The 24072-nt window shown below is 42.0% G+C and overlaps 5 protein-coding genes across 7 annotated transcripts in view; 3 read left to right on the forward strand and 2 right to left on the reverse strand.

The window, feature by feature from the left end:
• The first annotated feature begins 1874 nt into the window (after positions 1-1874).
• LOC109482935 (ADP-ribosylation factor-like protein 3) lies at positions 1875-5593 on the forward strand. Its single transcript, XM_019785833.1, has 4 exons — positions 1875-2266; positions 2758-2920; positions 3294-3475; positions 4011-5593. The coding sequence occupies exons 1-4, from the start codon at positions 2075-2077 to the stop codon at positions 4182-4184; spliced, it is 711 nt and encodes a 236-aa protein (XP_019641392.1). The 5' UTR covers positions 1875-2074; the 3' UTR covers positions 4185-5593.
• Positions 5594-5602: 9 nt separating this feature from the next.
• On the reverse strand, positions 5603-8649 carry LOC109482887 (methyltransferase-like protein 17, mitochondrial). The gene is made up of 2 exons (XM_019785765.1): positions 7598-8649; positions 5603-6642 (listed from the first exon to the last, which is right to left on the reverse strand). The coding sequence occupies exons 1-2, from the start codon at positions 8637-8639 to the stop codon at positions 6146-6148; spliced, it is 1539 nt and encodes a 512-aa protein (XP_019641324.1). The 5' UTR covers positions 8640-8649; the 3' UTR covers positions 5603-6145.
• Positions 8650-8836: 187 nt separating this feature from the next.
• Positions 8837-11853, forward strand: LOC109482943 (phosphatidylethanolamine-binding protein homolog F40A3.3-like). Of its 3 annotated transcripts, XM_019785842.1 has the most exons (7): positions 8837-8912; positions 9506-9581; positions 9696-9749; positions 9961-10030; positions 10554-10782; positions 11459-11626; positions 11675-11850. In XM_019785842.1, the coding sequence occupies exons 2-6, from the start codon at positions 9507-9509 to the stop codon at positions 11580-11582; spliced, it is 552 nt and encodes a 183-aa protein (XP_019641401.1). In that variant the 5' UTR covers positions 8837-8912; position 9506; the 3' UTR covers positions 11583-11626; positions 11675-11850. The 3 variants fall into 3 exon arrangements, with proteins under 3 accessions (XP_019641401.1, XP_019641400.1, XP_019641402.1); XM_019785841.1 differs by having other exon boundaries at positions 11459-11851; XM_019785843.1 differs by having other exon boundaries at positions 8841-8871; positions 11459-11853.
• A 1345-nt stretch (positions 11854-13198) lies between these two features.
• LOC109482906 (allantoicase-like) lies at positions 13199-19946 on the reverse strand. The gene is made up of 14 exons (XM_019785791.1): positions 19794-19946; positions 19313-19392; positions 18874-18936; positions 18682-18755; positions 18155-18294; positions 17533-17618; positions 17077-17197; positions 16634-16704; positions 16284-16418; positions 15956-16010; positions 15095-15144; positions 14869-14926; positions 14540-14643; positions 13199-14084 (listed from the first exon to the last, which is right to left on the reverse strand). Exons 2-14 carry the CDS (start codon positions 19379-19381, stop codon positions 13932-13934), a joined length of 1179 nt encoding a protein of 392 aa, XP_019641350.1. The 5' UTR covers positions 19382-19392; positions 19794-19946; the 3' UTR covers positions 13199-13931.
• A 14-nt stretch (positions 19947-19960) lies between these two features.
• The window catches only part of LOC109482899 (4-hydroxyphenylpyruvate dioxygenase-like protein), a 5334-nt gene continuing 1222 nt past the window's right edge, over positions 19961-24072 (forward strand). The window contains exons 1-5 of the mRNA XM_019785784.1: positions 19961-20642; positions 21103-21272; positions 22158-22309; positions 22873-22994; positions 23564-23862. Of these exons, the coding sequence (XP_019641343.1) occupies positions 19975-20642; positions 21103-21272; positions 22158-22309; positions 22873-22994; positions 23564-23747 (1296 nt within the window). The 5' untranslated portion in view covers positions 19961-19974 and the 3' untranslated portion in view covers positions 23748-23862. The remainder of the gene's footprint in view (positions 20643-21102; positions 21273-22157; positions 22310-22872; positions 22995-23563; positions 23863-24072) is intronic.

Below are 24072 nucleotides of genomic sequence, written 5' to 3' on the forward strand. Positions count from 1 at the left end.
TCTTCAATGGCCAATCTCCACAGTAAAATATCTAAAGGAGCCTAGGACAAAAATTGTGGATAAAAAAAAAGAAGAATTAACAGTAAGTTGTGAACTTGTGTAAATACTGTTTATGATAATATAATAAATTTATAGTAAAACGTTAAACTTTATTCCAACACACTATTTACAGGGATCAAATTTTCAGCGACCACTGTCGCCTTCATCAGGATAATCAATCACGTTGTGAAGTGATTGGTCATTAATTATCCTGATGAAGGCGACAGTGGTCGCTGAAAATTTGATCCCTGTAAATAGTGTGTTGGAATAAAGTTTAACGTTTTACTATGATTACTACCAACACAGATGAACTTTCATGATAATAATAAATTTATGTCTCGAACCACCAGAGCATGGCCAGTATCTAATAGTAGAAGAGCTGACTCAAAATGAACCAGTAAAACATATCATTATCACTGACGGTAATGAAACAATGTAACGTTATGTACAAATATTTACATAATCCCACTGCCACATTGGCCAGGAGTCCAACGGCCAATCTATCTTTCCCAATCTCTTCTAGTTCTAAAGAATGATTCTACGCCAGTGACATTCACTTCTTTCAATCTTGAAATGTCTTAAAGCATTATGACAATCAATTCACGAGAACAGGTGGGGCAGTTTATCAAACTTGCAGGACTTTTTGTTGACTTCCATGTTAAAACTGGTGAAGGACAATGTTGAGGGCAACAAATGTTTAGTATTACTTCAATGACAGTTTATAGATTTGAAAGGTTGGTTGACAAACTCTAAAGCACGGTGACCTATCCAGAACCCAGGTGTCCTAGTAACCATTAGCAACCCCATTGCTCTCATGAATTCAACAACACCAAGATCTTTGCTGACAATTAAATTATGTCTTGTCAACGATGTCCATCTTTGCATGACTCAATATAATGGAAAATAATACACAATTGGTATCTTCAATGTGTTACAAACCTTGTTCCATGTACATTTGTACATATTTTGTTGCCTTTCCATGTGGTAAACAATTTTGATTCTAACGCCGTTTCTTCTGTTTGATCTATCTTTAGCACCATTTCTACCTACACGTTCAGCACGTAATCCACCCCAATGATTGACCAGAGCAAGTTATGAATATGATTGGGAAGGATATTTAGGGGCCTGCATTAACTTCGGGGAAAATGCACTGCCGTGAAATAAATTTCAAGTTAAAATTTATGTACATAACGTTAAATTTTAACAAATTTGATATTAGGTAGTAAAGGTCTTTAATCTTAGCCTGTCATATAGTGGAAAAAATTGTCAGCCTTTAAGGTGCGTCTGCCTTCATAATAGGCATCACATATTTATCATCATGCATTAATTGATATAAATACAGTAACTGAGAATACAATAATGAAGGTGCTGGATGCACCATGAATCCATACTTCCGCATTTCCGCGAATTATGCAATCAACCAGGAAATCACTGTTATATCATATAGGAGAGGATGACAACTCACTCTGTCTGCAAATCTAGTTGGTAGAGGACTCTTTCTCACGATCGACTGAAGTATCCTCACCCCGCAACACCTGTAACGTTACGTACGGCTCGTGACGCCTCGACTAGCGGTGCACGCACACCCACCAGTAAGGTCTGTAGCACGACAAACTTCGGACTTTGACCTTTTAAACTGATGAGACAGACCATTGCAATCAAGGGAGGTGAACCTTACTACTCTAATCCTGAAGTAAAATTTTATCATCACCAACAGCAGTGACATAAATACTCTATCGGGACATGTTACATGCATTTATTCCTCTAAAAAGAATGATTGAGTTGAAATACCGTGAAGTGTCATTCGCGCAATTCATGAGAATGGTATGGTCCATTTTGTTGTTGGCCTTTATCATCAACACGAAGGCTCTAAGTCTAAGAGTTGAGGGAGAGGCCAAAAGGTTTTGTAGATCAGCAACATTCTAAGGTGTATCGGATTTGACTCATCATCATCTTTGATAACTATCCTACTTTTCCCCCATCCCAAATCCAGGAGTTTTCCTAACAAGTGCAGGTTTCAGGAGACGAAGTATCCATGCCTGTGAACAGTACTGGACTTGTAGGTCTGTGGGAGGGGGGCGTGTGGCGGAAGGTTGCCGTGCTGGTGGGGTCGGCTACAGCGGCGGTCGCGGTGCTGGTGTTGGTGGAGCGGTACCTCAGGCGGCGCCGCGGCGGCTGGACGGACGTGGCGGACGAGGGGATAGAGATGGACATGGTGGAGGAAGAGGTAGGGTTGCTATTAAAGGCATCCAAAATTTGCTAGTTTTGGGCGGCAAAACAAAAATATCTGTCTGTTATTGACTTTTACTGCCATTTCTTACCACATTTTGTCATAATCTCATACTTAAAATCGTTTGAAATAGACCAAAAACAGGCTATGTGAGGTATTTCTTTATTTTTGGGTAACGTTACCACCCATAAATAGCAAGATCACACGCCTTACACTAGTTACAGATATCTACTATGCTATGGTATAGGGTTGATTCAACTTTACTACATGGTTAAGGCACCAACTGTATTTGAAAGAGTGACCAGAAAATTGACTTTGAAAATCCAGTTTTACCTCCCTGAAGTTGCACTGGGCATCTTAAAACAAGACATTTGACAGCAGCACTATGAAAGAGAAGTGGCTGTTGTCTTTCTAGATAAATGCAGATAACGGTTGAACCTACTAATGCAGTGTATCTCTTAGTTTTAAATCATTGTATTTCTGTCCAGTCAGAGGAGAAGCGAATTGTGGTGCTGGGACTAGACGGAGTTGGAAAGAGCAGCTTCCTGGCCTGTATTGCTAACCAGGACTGTCGGCAGACCATGAAGCCTACAGAAGAATTCAATGTCATGTGCATCCAGACCAGGCAAACTTCACTCAACATTTGGGAAAGTAGGTGAAAATCCATTTGCATACACTGTACCTTACTAATGTCAGTCAGGTTATGGAGTTTCACATCTGATGATCATCAAGAATAGTATAATACATGCACAAATGTATATACAAAACGTCAGTAAATGCCTTTCATTGAGTCAGACTCGGTCCAGATTAGGCCACACCCATGTTGATTCCGAGTCGCGCACGCTGCCGTTGCGCCACATGACCCTACACTAGACAGCAGACAAATTGTTTCCTCTTTTTTTCTACCAAATATTTGAGTTGAAGTTGTGCACTTACATTTGTGATTGCAAGATTTCCAGAATTCTTGATATTGTCCAGTATGTGCAACACTCAACGGTTTCGAATTTCCTGTTATTTTTTTCAGTCGGTGGTACAGAAAACGTGCGCTCGTACTGGGCCAACTTCCTGCCCAACACGGACGTGTTGGTGTTTGTGGTGGACTCCACAGACGAGGCTCGGCTGCCGCTTGCCAGAGAGGAGCTGCACAAGGTTCTGTCTCACCCAGCACTGAAGACTGTCCCGCTCATGGTACTGGCCAACAAGCAGGTCAGTGCAGAATAAACTAATACGGATCGAACACGTCAAACTCCCTGTTCTATTTCAAACACCAAAGATAGCACAATTACTCATTTCCTTCAGCCTGCTGCCATGGCCTGGACGGAGAATATATTGATTTCAGATTTGCCCGCTTCATTTTTTTCTGATTTGCAAAAGAAAAAAAAGATTCAGGTGCTCAAATTTCGTCTAAAACAGTTGAGGAAAATCTCACTGCTTTCCTAGTTGTTGTAGTTTTCCCATCTATCAATGTATTGGTTTGAGTTTGATGAAAAGTTTAAAATTCATTGTTTGAATTATATACCAGATCGGTATGTTGAAGTCATAGCTCCTGTCATAGCTTTTTGGGCTATCAGAGGATGCCTAGGCCTGTTTTATTTCTTATTTCTTTCACTGTCGCTTCATACTAGTACTTTCTCTGAAAAAATCTGAGAACCAACAAATCAGATTCGTGTGGCCTACTAATATGTATGAACACCTTACCTTGTCACCATTTTGAACCTTCCTTCATTTTGAACATCCCCAGGATGTAGGTGGTGCCCTGAGTGTGGATCAGGTCAGCTCAGCTCTGCACCTCAACTCTCTCCCTGCCAACAGAGTCGTTCACATCCTACCGACAGAGGTGCCACCCGGTCTCCCCACCAAAACAGACAGCACAAAAAAGGCTGAGGAAATGCTAACAACTCTGTCTAAGAGCTGATGTAGTTAAAGATTGGCCTCACTTAGGCATTGATCTTGTAGTGCTCTAAGGGCCTGGGGGATAGGTGATGGGGAGTGGTCAGTTATTAAGTAGTTGCAACTACATGTACATCTCAAGTCTTCAGTACACTATAGTCATAAAGAGCTTTTTCACATGAGGTCATTGCTGTGTCTGCCACCATGTTGATGTTACCATTTGCATTTTGGTGAATTTTGCTCAAGCATTTTCAGATAGATCTTCTGTCCCCTTCAATTAACCACTATTAAATGTCTACAGCACAAAGAAGGGCATACCAGTAGAATACATTTATACCTCAAAATTTTCTGAATAAAGACAAAAAAGCTGTGTAGTGTGTACAATTGAGCTATGGTCAATTGAAATGCAAATAGGGACACCAACATGGCTGTCAGTATCTGCCTGCTTCATTGTTATGGGATGTGAGTAAAAACTGCCAATATGAATGGCCTCAAAAATGTAATATATTGTAAGTTACATGTGGTGTGCCTAACTGTAAAGGATGATGTCAGATGTCATACATGTTTTTTTATAGAGATGTTTTTCTGTTTTGACAGCTTGACATATTTCTTGACCCCCAATAAAAGATTTTGGGGTTTTGAGGAGCTTAACCTTTATTATATATATATATTTTGAGGCTGTATCATTTCTATAGGAGAGAAATGGAAGTCTACAGTACATGTATAAAGCTGTGTTCCAAGCTATACCAATAGAAATATCCTACAACACATGTTCTATCGTATATACTTTAACTAGGAGAAAAGAAATTTGTACCCACATACTGTTTGCATATAGTTTCTTAGCTAGACATTCTACAGAATTTATTTTTTAGACACTTTATTCAGTGTGTTTTTGTGCACTAGCCATGGTATGAACCTGTTTGTAGGGACTTGTATGTACTTCTTGTACATTAAGAGAGGAGACTGCTGTTTCACTAACCATAGACAATCTGTTCAGAAGAGCTTCTAAAACTGTATGAGTGAACAATTGCAAATCGTAATGTGTAGTGTATGATGTTGTAGAGCTTTGGTATGGATTTAGTACATTGTACCAGGAATTGTTTACTTAGACAAAGGGAAAGGATAACTTTGTGGTGTTGATTGTACAGAAAGTATGTTGTTTGTCAGTCTGCAAACTGTAAGTTACATTCATCTATGTATTTTAGAACTACTTTGAGAAAGCCTTAGGGTGCAGCCAAGCATTGGGAATATCAGTCAAACTTTGTGACGTAAAAACAAGATGATTTTGCCTAGTATGAGCAGGGACCAAATTTAACTTAACTCCTCTGTGTTGTGAGGTAGGTTTAAGGTTCAGTGGCACCTGTGTTATCTATTCCATTGTATTACTGTTGCTGACACGTGACACCTGTCTTTAATAAACTTGTATCTGTTCAACATGTTGGCTTTCTTTATTATGGCCACGCCATTCCATATCATTTCCTCTCTACTAGGTTCTTGCACACTTTCCTTTCTACCATGCTCTAGATGTAATCTGATATTGTGTATGAAAATTTATACGCACCTACAGTAACACAGTAAAGTAAACCCAGTAAAGTTCTACAACTGTTTTACCAATTCAATTTCTTTGAATCAACCAATGTCCTTGACTTCAATATCGGAAAGAAGAATTTTCAAAGCCATCTCTGATGCTTAGAAAGGTAAAGTTACTCAATTAACTTTGGGTTGTGGCTTGAATCACATGTACAGTGCATTCATAAGGATCCTGAAATCATTTGTGTTCCGACTTTATTTGATACTGCATAGTACTAGTACATGTACTGTGTTTTGAATTTGCTGTTTCCACTGCAAGCTCATTAACATTTCTTCTTGTATTTGCATTGTGTGGCTCTTAAGCTTCTTGTTTCAACTGGAACTTCTGATTTTCACTATGATTTAGTCGTCACAGGTTTAAATGAATACAGTTTTTGCACATGTCACGCAGATAAACTACTGTTCACTATTGTCTGAGCTATTCTCCACGTCTTCTGTTCTCTGTACAGGTGGCCATCCCGGCAGCGTGTCCCCCCACTCACTCATCCGGGCACATCTGTACAGAAGCTTCCCGTGCTTTCTCGACGTCACAACAGCCTCCTGAAGCTGCCCGTTTGCCAGGCACATCCTGCAGTGGACGTGTCGCGGGCGCCGTAGCACCGACCGGACAATCCTCGGCCACGGGGCCGACTCTTCGCTCCTCGCCCCTTTGCGCAGTACAACATAGGAGAAAGTTTCCACAGTGGAATTACTGCTCTTTGGAAGTACGGCCATGAAGCTGGGAGGTTGGAAGGACTGCTGAAAATTGCAGGGCGTCTCTGAACCATCTGCCAGACGAGGGCAGGATGTGTCGTGGGGACACGGGGAGAAGACGTGAGCGACAGGCTCGTCAGTCAACTGTGGCTGCTCGGCACACTCCAGCTCAGCTTCTTCAAGTTCAGAGTCAAGAACATCTGGGAATAAAACGGAAATATCAGTTATAAAAAAAATCTATTGGGAACAACAGTGTTGGACTGTTGGAAAAAACCTACCAACAGATAGGACCCAATAGGTCTGTTTTTCCATATTTCTAACTGAATGGCAAAATAATAAAACACACATAAACTGGAAGTCTCCAAGTCACTTTTATTTTACAACCATTTGCAATTCTAGGGAATTTTGTTACATTGGATTTGATCCAACACTCTAAAACTAATATGTAAAGAAGTAAGTGATTCTAGAATTAAATCATCATCAAATGATTAAAATACCAAATTAGCTCATTAAGATTGGCACAAATAGAATGATGTACCAGTAATTGTCAGTCATGCTGTAATTACATTCTCAGTTGTTTGTAGAGGAGCAAACTGGCTGCCTAACTGTACCAACCTTCTGACAGCAAACCCTTTCTAGGTGCCTAACTGTACCAAACTTCTGACAACCTAACTGTACCAACCTTCTGACAACACCCCCTTTCTAGATGCCTAACTGTACCAACCTTCTGACAACACCCCCTTTCTAGATGCCTAACTGTACCAACCTTCTGACAGCACACCCTTTCTAGGTGCCTAACTGTACCAACCTTCTGATAACACCCCCTTTCTAGGTGCCTAACTGTACCAACCTTCTGACAACACACCCTTTCTAGATGCCTAACTGTACCAACCTTCTGACAGCACACCCTTTCTAGGTTCCTAACTGTACCAACCTTCTGACAAAATGTCCTTTCTTGGTGCCTTACTGTACCAACCTTCTGACAACATGCCCACCCGGCGCCCTTTCTAGGTGCCTAACTGTACCAACCTTCTGATAACACCCCCTTTCTAGGTGCCTAACTGTACCAACCTTCTGACAACACACCCTTTCTAGATGCCTAACTGTACCAACCTTCTCACAACATGCCCTTTCTAGGTGCCTAACTGTACCAACCTTCTGACAACCCGCCCTTTCTATCAGCCTTGCCACTGAGCACCAGATCTCTGGCCTCCATCACCATCCTGTATCCCTCGTTGGTTCCGTTCTCCAGGATGACCAGGAACTGTGAAGTCTTCCTCCACAGTCTCCGTACCACCCTCCTCCTCTGCACCCCGCTCGGCTGTTCCCCCAGGGAGTACGCACACACCACCAGGTCGTGTTGGATGTTCAGGTTCGGCAGTTCGTACTGTCTGAAGATGATGTTGGGATGAAGAAGCTTCCCGTGTTCCTCCCCGCCTCTCAGGAGGAGCTCTGCGAGGTTGTTCATCGATGACGAGGTGTCGAAACACGTGTACTCCCTCAGCCAGTGCCCCCAGAGCGTGTGTGCAGCCCAGACCGTCATCCCAGTTCCGGAACCGTAGTCCATCAACGTCATCGGGCGGAATTTCGGTTCTCGTTTCTTAAGCTCCGAGAGTACGCGATAAGTAGCGGCGAACACGCCCGGCGCCTTCCCCACGAGGTACGCCAACCCTGTCATCTCATTCCACGTTACAGGCTGCCAGTGGTACAGCTGTTGCTGCACTTTTTTCAAGACTTTACTTTCAACTTTCCTTTGCTGTGCAAGTGCTTTTTCATCCATCAAATCCGTCTCCTCTTTCAAAAGGCCTTGCTTGGTGTACTCCTCAGCGATCTCCTGTGCTTTCCTTCTGACGTCGGCGTCTTCAGCAGGCCGTTTTCTACTCCATAGATAGTTCTTCAGATATGTGGCGTTGACTGTTAACTGACCTGAAGACGAACCCGCACGTTGTAAGGTCGCCTCTACCGCGTTCACAAGTCTCTCTGGCAGACGCACGGACTTCACGTGCTGTATTCCCGGGTGTTTCCTCGGCTTCGTATCACCGAGAATGACCTTCATATCACGTTCTGATGTGTCTGTTGCATGTTGGAAGCTAGACAGTGCCGCTGCAGTCGTTTTAAACTTCTGCTGTGTGAAAACGACGCGAAAATGCGTACAAAATCGGAGCAAAACGTGTTTTTTCGTGATGGAGGCCGCCATCTTGAAAAATGTAACCCCTGACCTTCAATTTTTTTCACGAAAAAACATCGACTATACTTTGTAACATCATACACGTACAGTATATGGCGTTATATATTTGAAAGTCATTGATTTTCCATTCATTTCCAAGTTACAGGTAAAAGACATGAAGAGAAAGATTTTTTTTACCTCAGCTAAGCTAACCTTTGACTTTTCACCTCCAACTCTGCATCCTCGTCAGGCTCAGCCACAGGTTGCACCAAGTTCTTGTTTGCACATACAGAGCTTCATAACGTAAGACTAAGCTATTTAACTTGCACTTGGCAAGGTGCTTTAACTTGTCATGGGAGTCTCCTAGGGCAGTAGGCAGAATGTCACTCGAAACGTCCAGAAGAAATATCAGTATTTTATCCTTTCCAGTGCATTCAATGTTACTAGTATTCATGATCATGCTTGACATGTAACGTTATAGCATGATTTTGAACCTTCTAATCTTGGTTATAGATAGTGACAACGTTATTATCTTCGTCGAGAAGGTTATGTCTTATTAGGTGCACCATATATCGGAGTTGCCAATTTTTTTAAACCGGCTGTAACTTAGGATGTGGTGCCTGTACTATACTATCTACTACCCGGTACTACTGTAGTTTTCAGCAAAATAGCAGGCCTTTTATGATGGAATTTGACTAGACATCATCATCATCTAAACAGGAAGATTTTTGATGTTGTGATTGTGTTTTCCTAATACTGTATGTAATTTGTTGGTCGGTTGGGGTCGGGAATACGAAGGTCAAGTTTGATAATGGACATTCTAGCGGCTTTCAAAGGTACTGCAATGGCATGTTCAGGTCTTTGACCTCTAGTGTTGTATCTCTTGTCTGTTGCAGAATGGCTGCTGAAGCATTTAAGAAACATGAGGTGGTTCCAGATGTGATTGACAAGGCCCCAGCAAATGTGTTGGAGGTAGGTGGCAGCACTGTTGTAAAATTTGAGTTTTGTTCCAACACATTTAGGAAACGCGAGCAAGCGACAAGTTGGAGAATAATTTTGATTGAATTATCTCCCTTGTCGTTTCAGCTTCGCTATGGTGCTGTGAAAATTGAGCAGGGCAACGTGGTCACCCCAACACAGGTTAGTCATCTGGAAGAGTATGATGCATGAAGAAAATTTTATTCACTGATGTGATGAATAGTTTTGGACTGACACTTGAAATGTCTGTTGAAATTTTATCCGATGGTAAAGTTTGAATCACAATTTACTGATTGTTACAGATGTACTTAGTAAATGTTGTAATATTGTAACATGGGGTTCTGGTGACTAATAACTGCATACTGTTGTTCAGGTGAAGGATCGACCAACTGTGTTGAACTGGCCCGCTGAAGAGGGTGCACTTTACACACTCATTAAAACTGGTAAGTTAAGTCTGGTACAAAGGGCAGTGTCCATCTCCATTTCTATTGCCTTGTGTCACACAGTTGTGCAAGCACTGCAGCAGAGGGCTAGTCCTCTGGTGTTGTCTACAGTATGGGACGCGTTGCCTGAGTAAACAAAGACATTTGCATCCAGTCACCTTTTTAGCCATTATCAGTGCATGTCATGTTTTGATACATTGTATATGGGAACACACAGACTGCTTGCTGCGTGAATTTTCCCACCCTCTGCTAGGGGTGCATCTTGGTCGGACCAGTTTTTCTACCCCCATCCAGACTGGACCGTTTTTTTTCACCGTCCAGAAATGCTATTAAAATATGTTAAAATCACAGCTTGACAGGCCTTTCTGTTAAGGGTAGATGTACTAAAATTTCACAATGTGCAGATGACTCGAATTTCCCATTTACTCCAAATTTGACCTCCTTTTATGCACTTCTTCATGATCTAGATAGTTTTAACAAATTTCAGGCCTTTTAAATGCTTGTTGTTTCCCGTTGTGTGTAGACCCAGATGCCCCGAGCAGGGCTGAGCCAAAGTTCCGTGAGTGGCACCACTGGGTGGTGGTGAACATCCCCGGGACTGACTGGAGTAAAGGGGAGGTGTTGTCGGACTTTGTCGGCGCTGGACCCCCGCCAAAAACCGGGCTTCACCGGTACGTGTTCCTGGTGTACAAACAGCCGGGGAAACTGGAGTGTGACGAAGAAAGGTTGCCCAATACTTCGGGCAAAAACAGGTACCGGAAATGTATTTATTTTTGTGTACATACAGTAGGTTAGTGGTTGAAATGAGTCAGTGTTACAGTTTTGTAGTAATGCACAAATTTGCAGTGTCATGATTTCACATGGGAAAGACACTGCAAAAATAAAGTTGTTGAGAACTTTTCAAAATTCACAGTATGTGGTATTAATCACCTCACCTATCCCTTGACGCTGTTGAGGGTTGTTGGGGCACCCGGCACCATGACTTGATCCACTATCCTCCTCCATTTAACTCTGTCCGCCGCCGCTCTTATGGCTGTATAATGTCCTTACTTCAGCTTCTGAGTAAGTTCAATCCAGTCCACTCTTTTATGTTGTCTTCCCACCTCTTTCTCCGCCTACCCCTTTTTCGACTTCCTGGAACTGTCCCTTGTACTAGTACAGTTTTTGCAAGTCCCGACGATCTTGCAACATGACCAAACCATCTCAGCTTGCGTTTCATTACGGTGATCAGTAGGTTGTCATGTGGTCCAATAGCTTGTACTACCTTTAATATACATGTAGTAGACTTTGTATACTAGTGGTCTCAATGTGTACTTCAAATTCAGTTGAGTTTGTGGCACTTTGCCATACCTACTTGCATGTTTCATGATCTCCAGCCTTTACATGCTTCTTCTATACATCAAGTGATACAAAGTCCACTCTTCCTAGGGGCGGGTGGAGTGCACGGAAGTTTGTGCAGAAGTACAACCTGGGGGACCCTGTGGCCGGGAACCTGTTCCAGGCAGAGTATGACGACTACTGCCCGCTCCTCTACAAACAACTGGGAATGTAGTTACTGCAGGATTGACAATTACCGCTTCATCATTCTTTGATTTGGTATTCATTTGATTTGGTATTCATTTGATTTGGTATTCATTTGATTTGGTATTCATTTGATTTGGTATTCATTTGATGATTCAATTCCAGAATCCCTTACTTTTCAACACACATATAAATATATAATAATAAGTGTTGGAGTGTTGGATCAAATCCAATGTAGCAAAATTCCCTAGAATTGCAAACGGTTGTAAAATAAAACTTTCAGTTTGCATGTGTTTTCAATTGAAAATGTATTCCAGCCAATCAAGACTCCTAGTTGGTATACATGTACAGTGTATACGTATGGAAAAATTTCTTTTTTTAATTCATAATTTTGGAACTGGTGATTCAGAGAAACAAAGAATTGGATTGTTTAGCTGTCTTACATTAGTTGCTTATTGCTGAGATATCTTGCTGTGTCATATGCTATTGAGAATGACAATTGAACCAATAAAGTGCTGAAAGCAATTTGAACAGACAATAGTAATGCTTCCAAGTTTACTGTGCATAATTACAGAAAACCTAGTTTCACTAGTTTTACTGGCAAAAAATTGAGATTGATTACGTAGATCAACAATTACTCTTTTTTGAGTGGTCAGCAATTTTTTAAATTGATATTAAAATTGGCAACATATCAGGACAACACTATCCATTGTTCACTGTGTTTCCAATTTTCACTGTGTTGTCTACGTATGACAATGCTACATTTTTGTTTATAAAACATTTGTAAATACAGATCTAGAGTGAGAAGCACATATGGGTGACAAGTAGCCTGACTATCTCACGCTTCTAGCGGATGTCGGACACTTCGGCATCTGGACACTTCGGCACTTGGACACTTCGGCATCAGGACAGTTCGGCACCTGTACACTTCGGCACCTGCACACTCCGGCACCTGGACAGTTCGGCACCAAGCTCAGGACGGTTCGGCACTACGACGACAGAATGCTACTGTTGGTTGCTGAACCGTTCTATGACTTCCAGCGAAGATAGTTATTATGTAAAAAAAAGCAAGGAGTGAAGAAGCCATCCAATATGTTATGCAGAACAGATACCCAAACCTGTTATTATTTCATCATTGTGGCTAATAAATGAAAACAGACTTTGAAAGTTGACAGGACAAACATATTAAGGTTATAGCCTGTCACTGTTTAATGTTATTTTGATGCAATATTCATCCTTGTAAACTGTTTACCATTAATGTTTTGATGTTTTTTCCCGCGCGTGGGACACCTCCCTGGCAACAGTAACTAACAACACTGGGACCACAACACTGCCTCTTCCATATTGCTTTTATTGTTGTACAACAAAATCGTTGCGTACTCGGACGTAGTAATTAAATAAAAGATATGGGATAGTATGACTTTCGTGATAGGGTCAGGTAGATTAAACACCGTTTCACAGTAATGTATCGGGCTGTCCAGGTGCCGAACCGTCCTGGCAGCTTGGTGCCGAACTATCCTGGGTCAGGTGCCGAACCGTCCTGGGAAAGGTACCGAGCCGTTTTTGGCCAGGTGCCAAACCGTCCTAGATGGTGCCGAAGTGTCCAGGTGCCGAAGTGTCCAGGTGCCGAAATGTCCTGATACCCTTCTAGCAATCCTTGCTGATCCCCTGGACAGTCCAGAAAAGGGCCCTATCAGTCTTTAACAATGATATTGTAACACAGATGAAGACATTTTAGTTCAGCTTTTGTCAATAAAGTAGAATGGCACTTGCTGATTTTCACCACATTGTGGACATACAGTCAAACCTGGTCTCAACAACCACTCACCACTGAGGTAAGAGTTCTGGTATTTTTGGCAGAAAGTCTTCACTGGGTAAAATTGGACGGACTGTTTCAATGTACAAGAGATTGTTGGTGGTTGGCTGGAAGGTTTGACTGTATGTACGTACTACATGTAGCTACAGTTTGGCAGGGTTGGGAGCTTGACGTCCCACAGGATGACTGTACTAATGTACAGCATGTCAGCAGAACATACTGTGCGCGCCTGTGCAAAACCGCCATTTTTATATGGTTTTAGCTGGATTTTTTGTCAACATTGCATCAGAATTTTGCCTGTTGCAGACGATATCTTTTCTGACATGACATTTGGAAACTACAGACGGAGTGTTAACATTATATATCACAAATACACCCTTTAAGGGCGTCTATGAGAAGTTCTGCTGAAGTGCTATGCACAATACATTACAGGTTTCGCACAGATGCAGTATGTTCTGCCCACGTGCTTGTATGTACAAGCTACAGTTTGGCAGGGTTGGTCTGACTGTATGTATGTACTAGCTAGGGTTGGTGGAAAAAGCAGTCCAGTTCCATCGGTGGAAGCTACAGTTTGGCAGGGTTGGGAGCCCGAGGGTAGCCCCACAGCCTCATCCTGCTGATCCCACCGTCAGGCGTCATGGTCAGGCGGACGTGAGTAACCACGCCCACCGGTTGCACCTGGCCTCCGCTCAGGAACAGGCGGCGATGGGCAGACAACTGTGGCAAGGGTACAAATAAATAAAACTAGACTAAGGTAACATTCGCAAAACAAATGCATAATGTTCCCATGGTCTAGCCTAACAAATTATCGCTCTGTTTATTCATAGTTTTTATACTCAAAAACATTCATATATGTTGTGACACAGTCTAACACTGTCCTGCAAATTGCAACACAATGTAACCCAACACCACCGAGTGCTACACCAGTTACTAAGGTGACAGACATCTGGTCCAGGTCATTGACATTATGTGTATGGAACAGAAGAAGGAACAGAGCAAAAACAACATGTTTCCTTCTGCAAAGGTAAACATATTAACAAAAAAATCTGCTAACATCATTCTGCCTAGAACTCTAAGACCATTCTCAAGAATGTCTGGATATGCCTATTTTGGGTATTACTGTTGCATCATATGAAGAAAATTTGATATCACTAAGCCAGTTTGGTGCATACCTTTGTCGGGCCAAGCAGAGTTTTCCACTTCGCTTCTTCACTCCCAATAGCAGCTCCCTCCTTCCCAAATAGGGCCTGTTCTTCTCTAGCAGACAGTGCACAGGCTAGGACAAAATTACAACACAGAACTGTGACCATGTTCTCTCTTGATTGGCACAGATGTCCTTGAAAGTTAGAATTATTTGCCTGCATTACATTTTAGTCATACTGGACATCTCTCTAGACTAGAATGACATTCAATTTAGTGGGGTTTGACATATTAACCTTCTTCATTGCAGTGACTGATTTGTGACCCAGTGGTAAAACAACATTATCATAAGTAATGTTACCTTCAATTCTGCAGGAGTCTGGGTAGTTTCCCTTGAAATGATTGGTGTCAATTTCAACCTGTGGAAGCAGATGTAATACATGTAGGTACAGGTATAAATCAGAAATACCTGCACAGTTCTAATTTTACCTTAAGGGTATTAAGGGCCATATGCACCCAGTATTTCGATCCCTGAATACCACATAATCTGTGATGACACCCTCAGATCACACAGCTTGACAACTCACCTTCAGGATGACTCCAGGATGCCCCAGTCTGTAAACAGCCCATTCACAACCTACACGGCACCAATAGTCACCTTTAGATATCATGCACATGCAGGGTGCAAAATTCATTGGGCCTAGGCAAAAAAATGTTGTGTTTCCTGTTTCAGTCCTGAAAAAATTAGGGTTAGTAGGTGAGGATTATCCTTTTTTTTTCTTTTTTCAAGTAAGACTTGCAGGAGTACAGTATATTGTCAATGTTGGAAAACTGATTGTACAACGTTTCATCACACAGGTGTCAGATCATGGAGCTAGAAAAGGTTGATCAGCTTGAAAAATTTATGTCCTTTGAATTGATTGATTAAAAGAAAGCTAGGGTTGGCAGTTTTTTCTAGGGTCAGTCAGGAAACAGGAACCACCACATTATTTTCCTAAGGCCTGGTTGAGAATAGGTGCACAGGTGCTATGCATCCTGTGGCAGGTTATTGTGCACAATGTGAAAATTTCAGTGTTAGGACTTTTAAAATAATTTTCTTGATTATACAAATGGGCTTCCTCTTCCCAACAATATCAGTTGTTTTGGTGTCTAAACTGTAGGTCAGTTGTTGTGGTGTCCAATTATTGGTTGGAAAATCCTTTTCCCCCTAAGATTCACTAAAATTTGAGATGTTAAAGAAAGTGAAATTCTGTTGTTTTTGTAGTTAGGAGGATCTCCTTCATTTGCCTGGGTGCCATCCTATTTGTATGCCGGGACTCCCAAATTAAGAAAGCGAGTATGGGAGTCCCCCAGCATAGAAGCAGGATGGCACCCAGGCTACTCCTTCATTTCGGCCCATACACAGTTTTCTGCTTTAGAATTATTTCCTGAAAGAGAATACTGCATACCTGGCACCATAAGTACACCACTCTTGTCAGCTTGTAATATGGGAGGCCTGTCCAACTGTGGACATAGAAAGACGAGGATGTTAGAAATGATCCACCTTACAGTTGTTTTCAAATAAGAATGCATGTTGTTATTCTAAGTTTCCCCTTGGGGACTCCTATGGTACAGAAATCATACTAGTATTCAATACATTGCATGTAGACACAGACAGATCCATAGACATACACATACACAGACAGATACATTGACACAGACAAGCTGAGAACAAAACTAATTTGGGATGAAGTAACTAAGGGTCCACTTCCAAGAAAATGTATGATTGTTCCTTACCCTGCGAGCAGTCTCCCAGCCATCCCCCATGTTCTCGGCCCTACCCAGCCCAATGGCATTGCGGGGATGCCCGTAGTGGGCATTGCTGAACCCCATACACACCCCTCCATTCTCCATGGCAACCAAATCCACCAGCTGAGGAGACAAATAAACAAACTGGTAACTATGGCAACCTAGGCAGCTTTTTCTGGTAAAACAAAACCGTCTAAGATGATTGACACTTGTCCAGACTTCTTAAAGTCATTGCCTCTTTCTCTCTGATATATATGTGTAACTGTTATGTACATATGTATATATGTATGTATGTATGTATACGTGTATGTATGTAACTATGTACAACAAAAACTTACTTCATTGCTTTTCACTGTGGACCAGTCTTTGCTGCCAATACCATAGACATGCAGTCTGGCTATACCCCCATCTGTCAAAAAAAAATATCAAAAGCAATGTAACTCACTGTTCTGCATAGAACACCAAATATTTTCTTTGAATCCATAGGATTTGATTACACAGTGTTTTGCAAAAAGAAGGCTTGAGCCAGCACGTACTGCGCCTGCGCAAAACCCTGATTTTTCACGTTTGTTGTTGGATGTTTGATCACCGTTGCATCAGAATTTTGCCTGTTGCACACAATATCTTTTCTATCACAACATTTGGAAACTACAGACGGGATGTTAACCTTGTATATGCAGATACAACCTTATATGAAACGTTCTGCTGATCGATGCACAATACATTACAGGTTTTGCGCAGGTGCAGTGCGTTCTGCTGACATGCTGCTTGAGCCCAGTACCTGGGTACATGTTGAGTCTGACATGAGTCCATCTCTGTGTGCTGGTGATGTGGTAGTAGTTCTTACATGTGTCGGGATAGCCTGGTCTCAGGGCTGTCAACGGAACCAACTCAGTCCATTTCTACCAACGGAAACAAAACATTACCAGCTGGCTACATTGCTCGCTTTGTACCATTTTACAAATGAAACAGGCTACCATCAGTCTGGTCTTCTTTCTTAGTGAAACATTCAATGTGCACTTGAGACAACGTCTAGAAAATGGCAACACATTATGCTAATTAGTTTTGGCCCTGATGGGAACTTTAACATGCACTGAGGGCGTGAACAGGGTCCAGTTTGACGAATCATAAAGCACTTTACATGGGGTCCAGATATTATCTTAGAGCTGTGTGGAATATGTTTTGAATAACCTGTCCTGGGGATTAGAAGTTGTTTCTATTAGAAAAGTTTCCATACTTCTGTTTGCATGTTCTCCATGGCTGCTAGCTGTTGTGGGGAAGCAGCAGTGCCCATTTGCGCCTGTCTGACCGGGAATGTGGTACCTACACAGAACAGGGATTTTGTATTATATAGTGATACATTGTATGTAGAATACTGTATGTAGAACCAACAAAGTTCTACATAGTCTGGTAGAACTATTGTACAATCAAGCCAGCAATGTCTACAAGACATCTTACCAAAAGCTAAGTCTACTAGTAGCTCCGTGCTTTCCTTTTTTGTCATATGAAATGCATGTACATGTAGATGTTTTCAGTATTTAAGAAGAGATGTTTTATTTGGTCATTCAGGCCTCTGGACCAAGTTTTTTGACTTTAATAGGAGCATTGGTCTAACCCAAAAAATGTGAGCATATGAGCAAAAATCTAGGCGCATTGCTATGCAGGTAGACCATTGTATCGATTGTTAATTTGCAGCATTCTGCAATAATACATGTAATTGTGTTTTTGAACATAGAAGCATTATGATCAGAGGACAAGAAAGCAATAATTATACAGTTATGATATGACTTTAGCTTCGTAGTTCATTTTTATAGTACATCCAAGTTTTGAAGGCAGTGCTGGGTGTGCATACATCCTACCATCTGGTAAACATGCAGCCTGCAGGGAGAAACGTGGTGCGTAGTTGCCCGTGAAGAAACTGGTGTCCACCTCCACACCACTGATGACCCCTGACACACCTAGCTGGACAATGCACCAATCATGGCCCTCCATTCTCTTCCTGAAGCATTATGGCAGTTCAGATCATTAGCATATATTATGCATATAACGCGTTACATGTTCCTATTTGCATGTTTGTGAGCAGTTACATGCGGCCTTTACCGATAGATGGAGGTCAGTGTGCTGCACCGGCGAAGCAAATGAGAGCCCATCCCTCATTGACAATTTTCAAACAAAGATATCCCAAGGAGGTTCAAAAATGAAGAACCTCCTTGGATATCCTTAGAAAAGTACAACATTCAAATTACTACCAACAAACTACTGTCACAAACTAAGAACATGACGTGGTATGATTTTTTTTTTACTTAAAGGTCAATGAGGAACAGGCAGTATCAAATTTAGTGTATCCAGAACTTATCGTTAAGAATGGTTGTCACATCCTTTATACCTCCGGGACTCCCATCCATCCATCCACTTGCCATACTCAGTGAACACTCCCTCCTTCCACTGGGGTGGGTCTCCCTGGAAACACAGGTAAACAACATTAAAACACTGCACTAGGCCTCACTTGTATCTTTTCTGTCAGTGGACACTTACAGACATATAGTTACATACTTCTTGTTTGGCACTCCAATCCTACCTTGAGAAGATTATCAGCCACAGCAAACCAGTCATCTGTAGCAAACAGAACCCTGCCTCCTGCCTGGAGAGGTGGAACAACATTCAATCAATGTCAGACACTCATATGTCTATATATAATATATAAATACTTATAAATATATAATATATATGATATTATATTATATATTAATTATATATACAGGTGTACATTCCGTAACAAACAGACATCTTAAAGTAAGCATACTGCAGTGGGGTTTACGGATAAACCTGGGTGCCTGCCAGTAGCCTGACGTGGTAGCATGGCCTGGCAGGCACCTAGTTTTCCGTAAACCCTACTGCAGTGGCACTTTGGGGGTTAATTAACACAAGGTGAAATAGACAAAGGACAGCAATTGTTGGAGTGGACAATAGAGAATGGTGGAAATTTTGACACCCTTCTATTATTATATTATAGTTACCTTTGCGGAGGCCAGGTCATTCAACTGTGTGAAACGGGGTGGGGTCGTTGACATTGTTGTTGATGACATCTTCAACTTATCTAGGTAAACAGGGAAAAAAATGGTTGTTTATGAAAATAAGACATACATATATTCCCCCTGTATTGTTTTTTAAGGCAGAGAATGAGAGATTGTCAATAAGAATTTTTTTTAGCTACAATGCATTATGTAGGACTAGAACGGCAAATAAAACTGTATGCAAAATGCACCAATTATGCTCTACGTTGAATTAGAGCAGTTCGTCTACGCTCTATGTCGAATTAAAACGGCCGATCATGCTCTACGGAAAAGGGCATGCAGGGCCCCCCTGTAGGATCATCTGGCGAATAGACGGAGGTATGGAATCGTGGAACTCTTGTTTATAAAGTTAAACCTGCTTCTTCCTTTTGAAGTGGCCACCTTCAACAGGATGAAGATTCTGCCGCCTATAATGTATGCTTACCTTAACATGTTGCACACTTGCGCACAGCTACGTTCCAAAATAACACGGGTTAGTAAATGTCCTTGGCACTAATTACTAGTAGTAAGTGGTCAAGCAGGCTAAAGTCCATCCTTGCAACTTATTTGACCCCGGAAGCGGAAGTACTTCCTTTCACTCTTTGACCTCACCCTTACACAACAACATGGCTGCCGACGTGCACCACATTTCTCTCCGAGTGTCCAACGCTCGGCGCCTTGTCAAGGACCTGGTGGACAAGTTCCACTTCTCGTTATTCACGGAGAGGGTGGGGGAAGGAGTGAAGCAGTTCGCCGTGCGCAGCGGCTCCGCGATCTTCGTGGTAAACGAGAGAAACTCTGGCGAAGAGTTGGTGTCACAAACCGGCTTATGCAACCACGATGCCGGTGTCAATGCTTTTACGGAGAGAAGAGACGGTTTGTCGAGAGAATGTCATCATTTGTACGACTTTTCTGACGTAGACACGCCGGTGGACTCTGTCTGTAATGTCGCGTTTGAGGTTGAGGACGTGGACAGCTCCTTAGAGCGCGTGGTACGGGCGGGAGGACGGGCTCTAACCGACATCAAGGTCACCGAAGACGAGCAGGGTTCCGTAACGCACGCCGTGGTGCAGTCCCCCATAGGGAACGTCGTCCACACGCTGTTAGACAAGAAGCTGTACAAGGGTCTGTTTTTACCCGGATTCGACGTTAGCGCCGATTCGTGGACCCGGAAGTCAAGTGCGAGGCTTTCCCGGTTCGACCATGTGACGTACGCCTGTCCCAGGGGCGCGTCACCCCCCATCCTGGAGTGGTATGAGCGATGTTTAGGACTGAAGAGATTTCTGGTCAACAGGTAAAAATTAACATGATGAGAACATCGATTACATAAGAATTATTTTTCACTTTATGTTTTATTATTTTGTAACAATGTTCTATTTTTAATACCTTTGCCAAATGATGTTAACAATATTTACGACTAATGTATTTTGAATCTTTATCAATTATGCAATAATGCAGTTCATTTGCATTTTGTATATCTTTTCCATCTAACTATCATGAACTTAACATCTTAACGTCTTATCAGAGAGGACGTTCCCAACAGAAGCTTATTCATACCTCAGTTAAGTGAGGAAATACAGATGTAGGACTAAGGTATAAAGTGCCATTCCGAAGGATACAACAAAGGGGCCTGCCACTAGTGCCAGGGATTCGAACCCAGAACCTTCGGAATCTGAGTCGACAACCCTACCACAAGATCACCTTACCACATGTATGTCTAACCACCACCAACGCATTTATTCATTTCTACCCAGGGAGGAGTCAGAGGACCAGGGGTTCATTGTCCAGGGTACAGATGTGGGGATGAGGCTGAAGGCTTTTGAGTTCTGGAAATGTGCTGAGCAGGGGTTGAGACTGCCAGGGCCAAGTTCAGACGTAAAACCAAAGGTCAAGTTCGTCATTGCAGAACCACTACCTGGACAAGGTGAGATATTACTAGTAAAGCGACAGAACAAAATACTAGTACCTTATGTTTGTTTTTCTGACAGATCTGGTTCTATTTCTTTTTCAAATGCACATTTTTTATGCATTAGCTTGACAAGAAATTGAAGATTCCACACCCCAGTATCTTCTATCCAAGAAGTTAGAGATTTTTAAGCCTACAACTTAGCAAATTCTCAGAAATTTTAGCTCAGTAATTTGCATTAGTTAAAAAGAACTGAATCCAACAAGAGGATTCAAAGACATACTAGTAACCAGATGGAAACCCATTGCATAAGACTTTCACAACTGCCAACCTAGGTTGAACCCATGACCATCCCAGATACAATTGAGACAAACACTCTTCCCACTAGACTATTGCATATGGGCTTTCTAAGATGGCTTGGAAAAATTCCTTAGGCCACACGAATTTAATTTCTTGGTTAACGGATTTGCCGCTTCATTTTTTTCTGATTTGCAAATAAAAATAAAAATTCAGAATCAACTGCAAAATGCTCATATTTTGCCCTGAACAGTTGAAAACAGTCATTTTCTTACTACTTGTTACAGTCATTCCATCTTTCAATGCAGTAGTATCATTAAAAGTTCAAAATTCATTGTTTAAATTTTGAACCAATCTGGTGTGTTAACTTCATGGCTCCTATCGTACCATTTTGGGCCATAATAGGATGCCTAGGCCTGTTTTTATTTTTTATTTTTTTTCGCCCGCCCGCTCCATTATTTTTCCAGAAAAATCCGTTAACCAAGAAATTAAATTGGTGTGGCCTTAGTAGAAAATAAAATGTTGAAGCACTTTTGTAAACAAAGCGTTACAGTTTGAGTACACAGTAAAAAAAAAACTAAAAATGCTAACCATTTCAATCCCCAGGTCCCAACCAAGTGGAGACCTTCCTGGAGCAGCATGGCGGCCCCGGGATCCAACACATCGGCCTGCACTCACCTGATATCATCTCCACCACCAGACAGCTGCGAGCGGCACACGTGCAGCTGCTGAAGCCACCTGACACCTACTACAGTGAAGTACATATTTTTCAATGTCTTCATTAAGCTTGTTGCAGCCATGTCTTTTCTTAATCCAGAACTTAAATGCTGTATTCCATTCATTGGTATACCCGTACTTTGGTACCCTAGCCTAGTGTCCAGTTTATCGTGGTTGGGGTAGGTTCTCTTCAGAACTGCAGAATCTCTGCCCCGCCCACCTCAGCTAAATTCCCCGGTAGGTTTTGCACGACAGGAGTTCAATTAGCTGTGGTGGGGCTAATCAACTCCTGGTGTGAAAAACTCCTACAGGTATAACACTCCTCCTGTGCGGTCTGTTGAGCTGGGCAGGGAGAAAACTATTAGAACCATGAAGACAGCGTGCCGATAGACTGGATACAGGTTATTGGTACCCAGGTGTCCCTATACTAAAAAAAACACCTCACTTTAGTCTTCGTACCTGTCCATAGAACATCCTTGACCTTATAACGTTGTCATTCTCAGATTTTTACGTTGCCGCTCGGATATAGAACAGATACATCGCCGTTGGAACATCTGAGTGGCTTAACACCTTTTCTACACACTTCCACTCTCCTTCTGCCCAGATTGGTAAGCTGTCAGAGATCCACCAGGTGGGTCAGTCCCTGTCAGCCCTGCAGGACAACGGAGTTCTCCTGGACGCTGAGGCTGATGCTGCTGACGACGAGCACTGCAACAACAATCAGAGGTACCTGTGATGTGTGACTGAGATGGCATTCGGGTCTTTTTTTGGAAGCTGCATGATGGACCAAGGACTACAAATGTCAACTCAAAACTTCATGGATTGTTGCTAGCTTTTGTTCTACTTCAATCTTCTCTTAAAGTTGTAAAATACTTTGCATTTCATTTTATTCGTGCTGACAAGGAATCCATATTAACAATTTGACACATCAGGTAACTCATTACCATAAGTTATGTATCTTATTATATTGTCATGATGATATCTGTGTCACTTTAATGTTTCGTTCCCCTACCCCTTTTTTCTACAATCAGCTTGAGAGCGTAATGATGCCATCACAAGGATAAAAAAGTCAGCCCAAAGAATAAAAGACTGCCACTTGTTTCAAGTAAAAACGTCAGTCTCACCTAGAGCTTTCGACCAGTCACTCTCATCTTCCTCATATCAGTAGACTGATCGACCCAGTGAGGCAATGAACATGTACTAGCTACCAACACAGATGAACTTTCATGATAGTATAAGACTGGCATTTAATACATCACAGCCCAATTGCATCTGGATTCTTCTCCCTCCCCCAGATACCTGATGCAGGTATTCACCAAGCCCATCTTTGATGAGGACACTTTCTTCCTGGAGATTATCCAGAGGTGCGGTGCGACAGGATTTGGTGCAGGGAACATCACAGCTCTGTGGAGATCAGTACAAGCTTACTTAGACCAGAGAATGCAGCTCGAGAACAGACAGAATAACTCATCCCAATAATGGCATTTATAGTTTGCTATTTTCGTCTTCAATTATGAATTAGATTTGGTCACGTTCTGCACTGAAAGAGTAGCGATATGTGGAGAAATTGTTTTTGCTTGTTTGTTTTTGTTATTTAGGCCATGTTGATTTGATTATATGGATGACATCCGCGCGCGCATGAATTTTCGGCCGTTTACAAAAAAAAAAAAGTTTTCAACCATACTGTAAATCGTACAAAACAGTTGCAAAATGAGCAAAAATATACCATAAGGCCACACCAATTTAATTTCTTGGTTAACGGATTTTTCTAGAAAAATAATGGAGCGGGCGGGCGAAAAAAAAT

This window comes from Branchiostoma belcheri, unplaced genomic scaffold, assembly GCF_001625305.1.
Source record: "Branchiostoma belcheri isolate BF01 breed outbred unplaced genomic scaffold, Haploidv18h27 scaffold61, whole genome shotgun sequence".
Classification (NCBI taxonomy): Eukaryota; Metazoa; Chordata; class Leptocardii; order Amphioxiformes; family Branchiostomatidae; genus Branchiostoma; species Branchiostoma belcheri.

Excerpts from the sequence above, each read along its gene's own strand:
- LOC109482935 (XM_019785833.1), top strand. The coding sequence starts at position 2,075 with ATGCCTGTGAACAGTACTGGACTTGTAGGTCTGTGGGAGGGGGGCGTG. Across the intron at positions 2,267-2,757 it reads TGGACATGGTGGAGGAAGAG|TCAGAGGAGAAGCGAATTGT; the intron begins GTAGGGTTGCTA and ends ATTTCTGTCCAG. Across the intron at positions 2,921-3,293 it reads TTCACTCAACATTTGGGAAA|TCGGTGGTACAGAAAACGTG; the intron begins GTAGGTGAAAAT and ends TATTTTTTTCAG.
- LOC109482887 (XM_019785765.1), bottom strand. The coding sequence starts at position 8,639 with ATGGCGGCCTCCATCACGAAAAAACACGTTTTGCTCCGATTTTGTACG. Across the intron at positions 6,643-7,597 it reads AAAGGGCGGGTTGTCAGAAG|ATGTTCTTGACTCTGAACTT; the intron begins GTTGGTACAGTT and ends TTTTATTCCCAG.
- LOC109482943 (XM_019785841.1), top strand. The coding sequence starts at position 9,507 with ATGGCTGCTGAAGCATTTAAGAAACATGAGGTGGTTCCAGATGTGATT. Across the intron at positions 9,582-9,695 it reads CCCCAGCAAATGTGTTGGAG|CTTCGCTATGGTGCTGTGAA; the intron begins GTAGGTGGCAGC and ends TTGTCGTTTCAG. Across the intron at positions 10,783-11,458 it reads AATACTTCGGGCAAAAACAG|GGGCGGGTGGAGTGCACGGA; the intron begins GTACCGGAAATG and ends CACTCTTCCTAG.
- LOC109482906 (XM_019785791.1), bottom strand. The coding sequence starts at position 19,381 with ATGTCATCAACAACAATGTCAACGACCCCACCCCGTTTCACACAGTTG. Across the intron at positions 17,619-18,154 it reads GGCTGCATGTTTACCAGATG|GTACCACATTCCCGGTCAGA; the intron begins GTAGGATGTATG and ends TGTTCTGTGTAG. Across the intron at positions 14,644-14,868 it reads AGACTCCTGCAGAATTGAAG|CCTGTGCACTGTCTGCTAGA; the intron begins GTAACATTACTT and ends ATTTTGTCCTAG.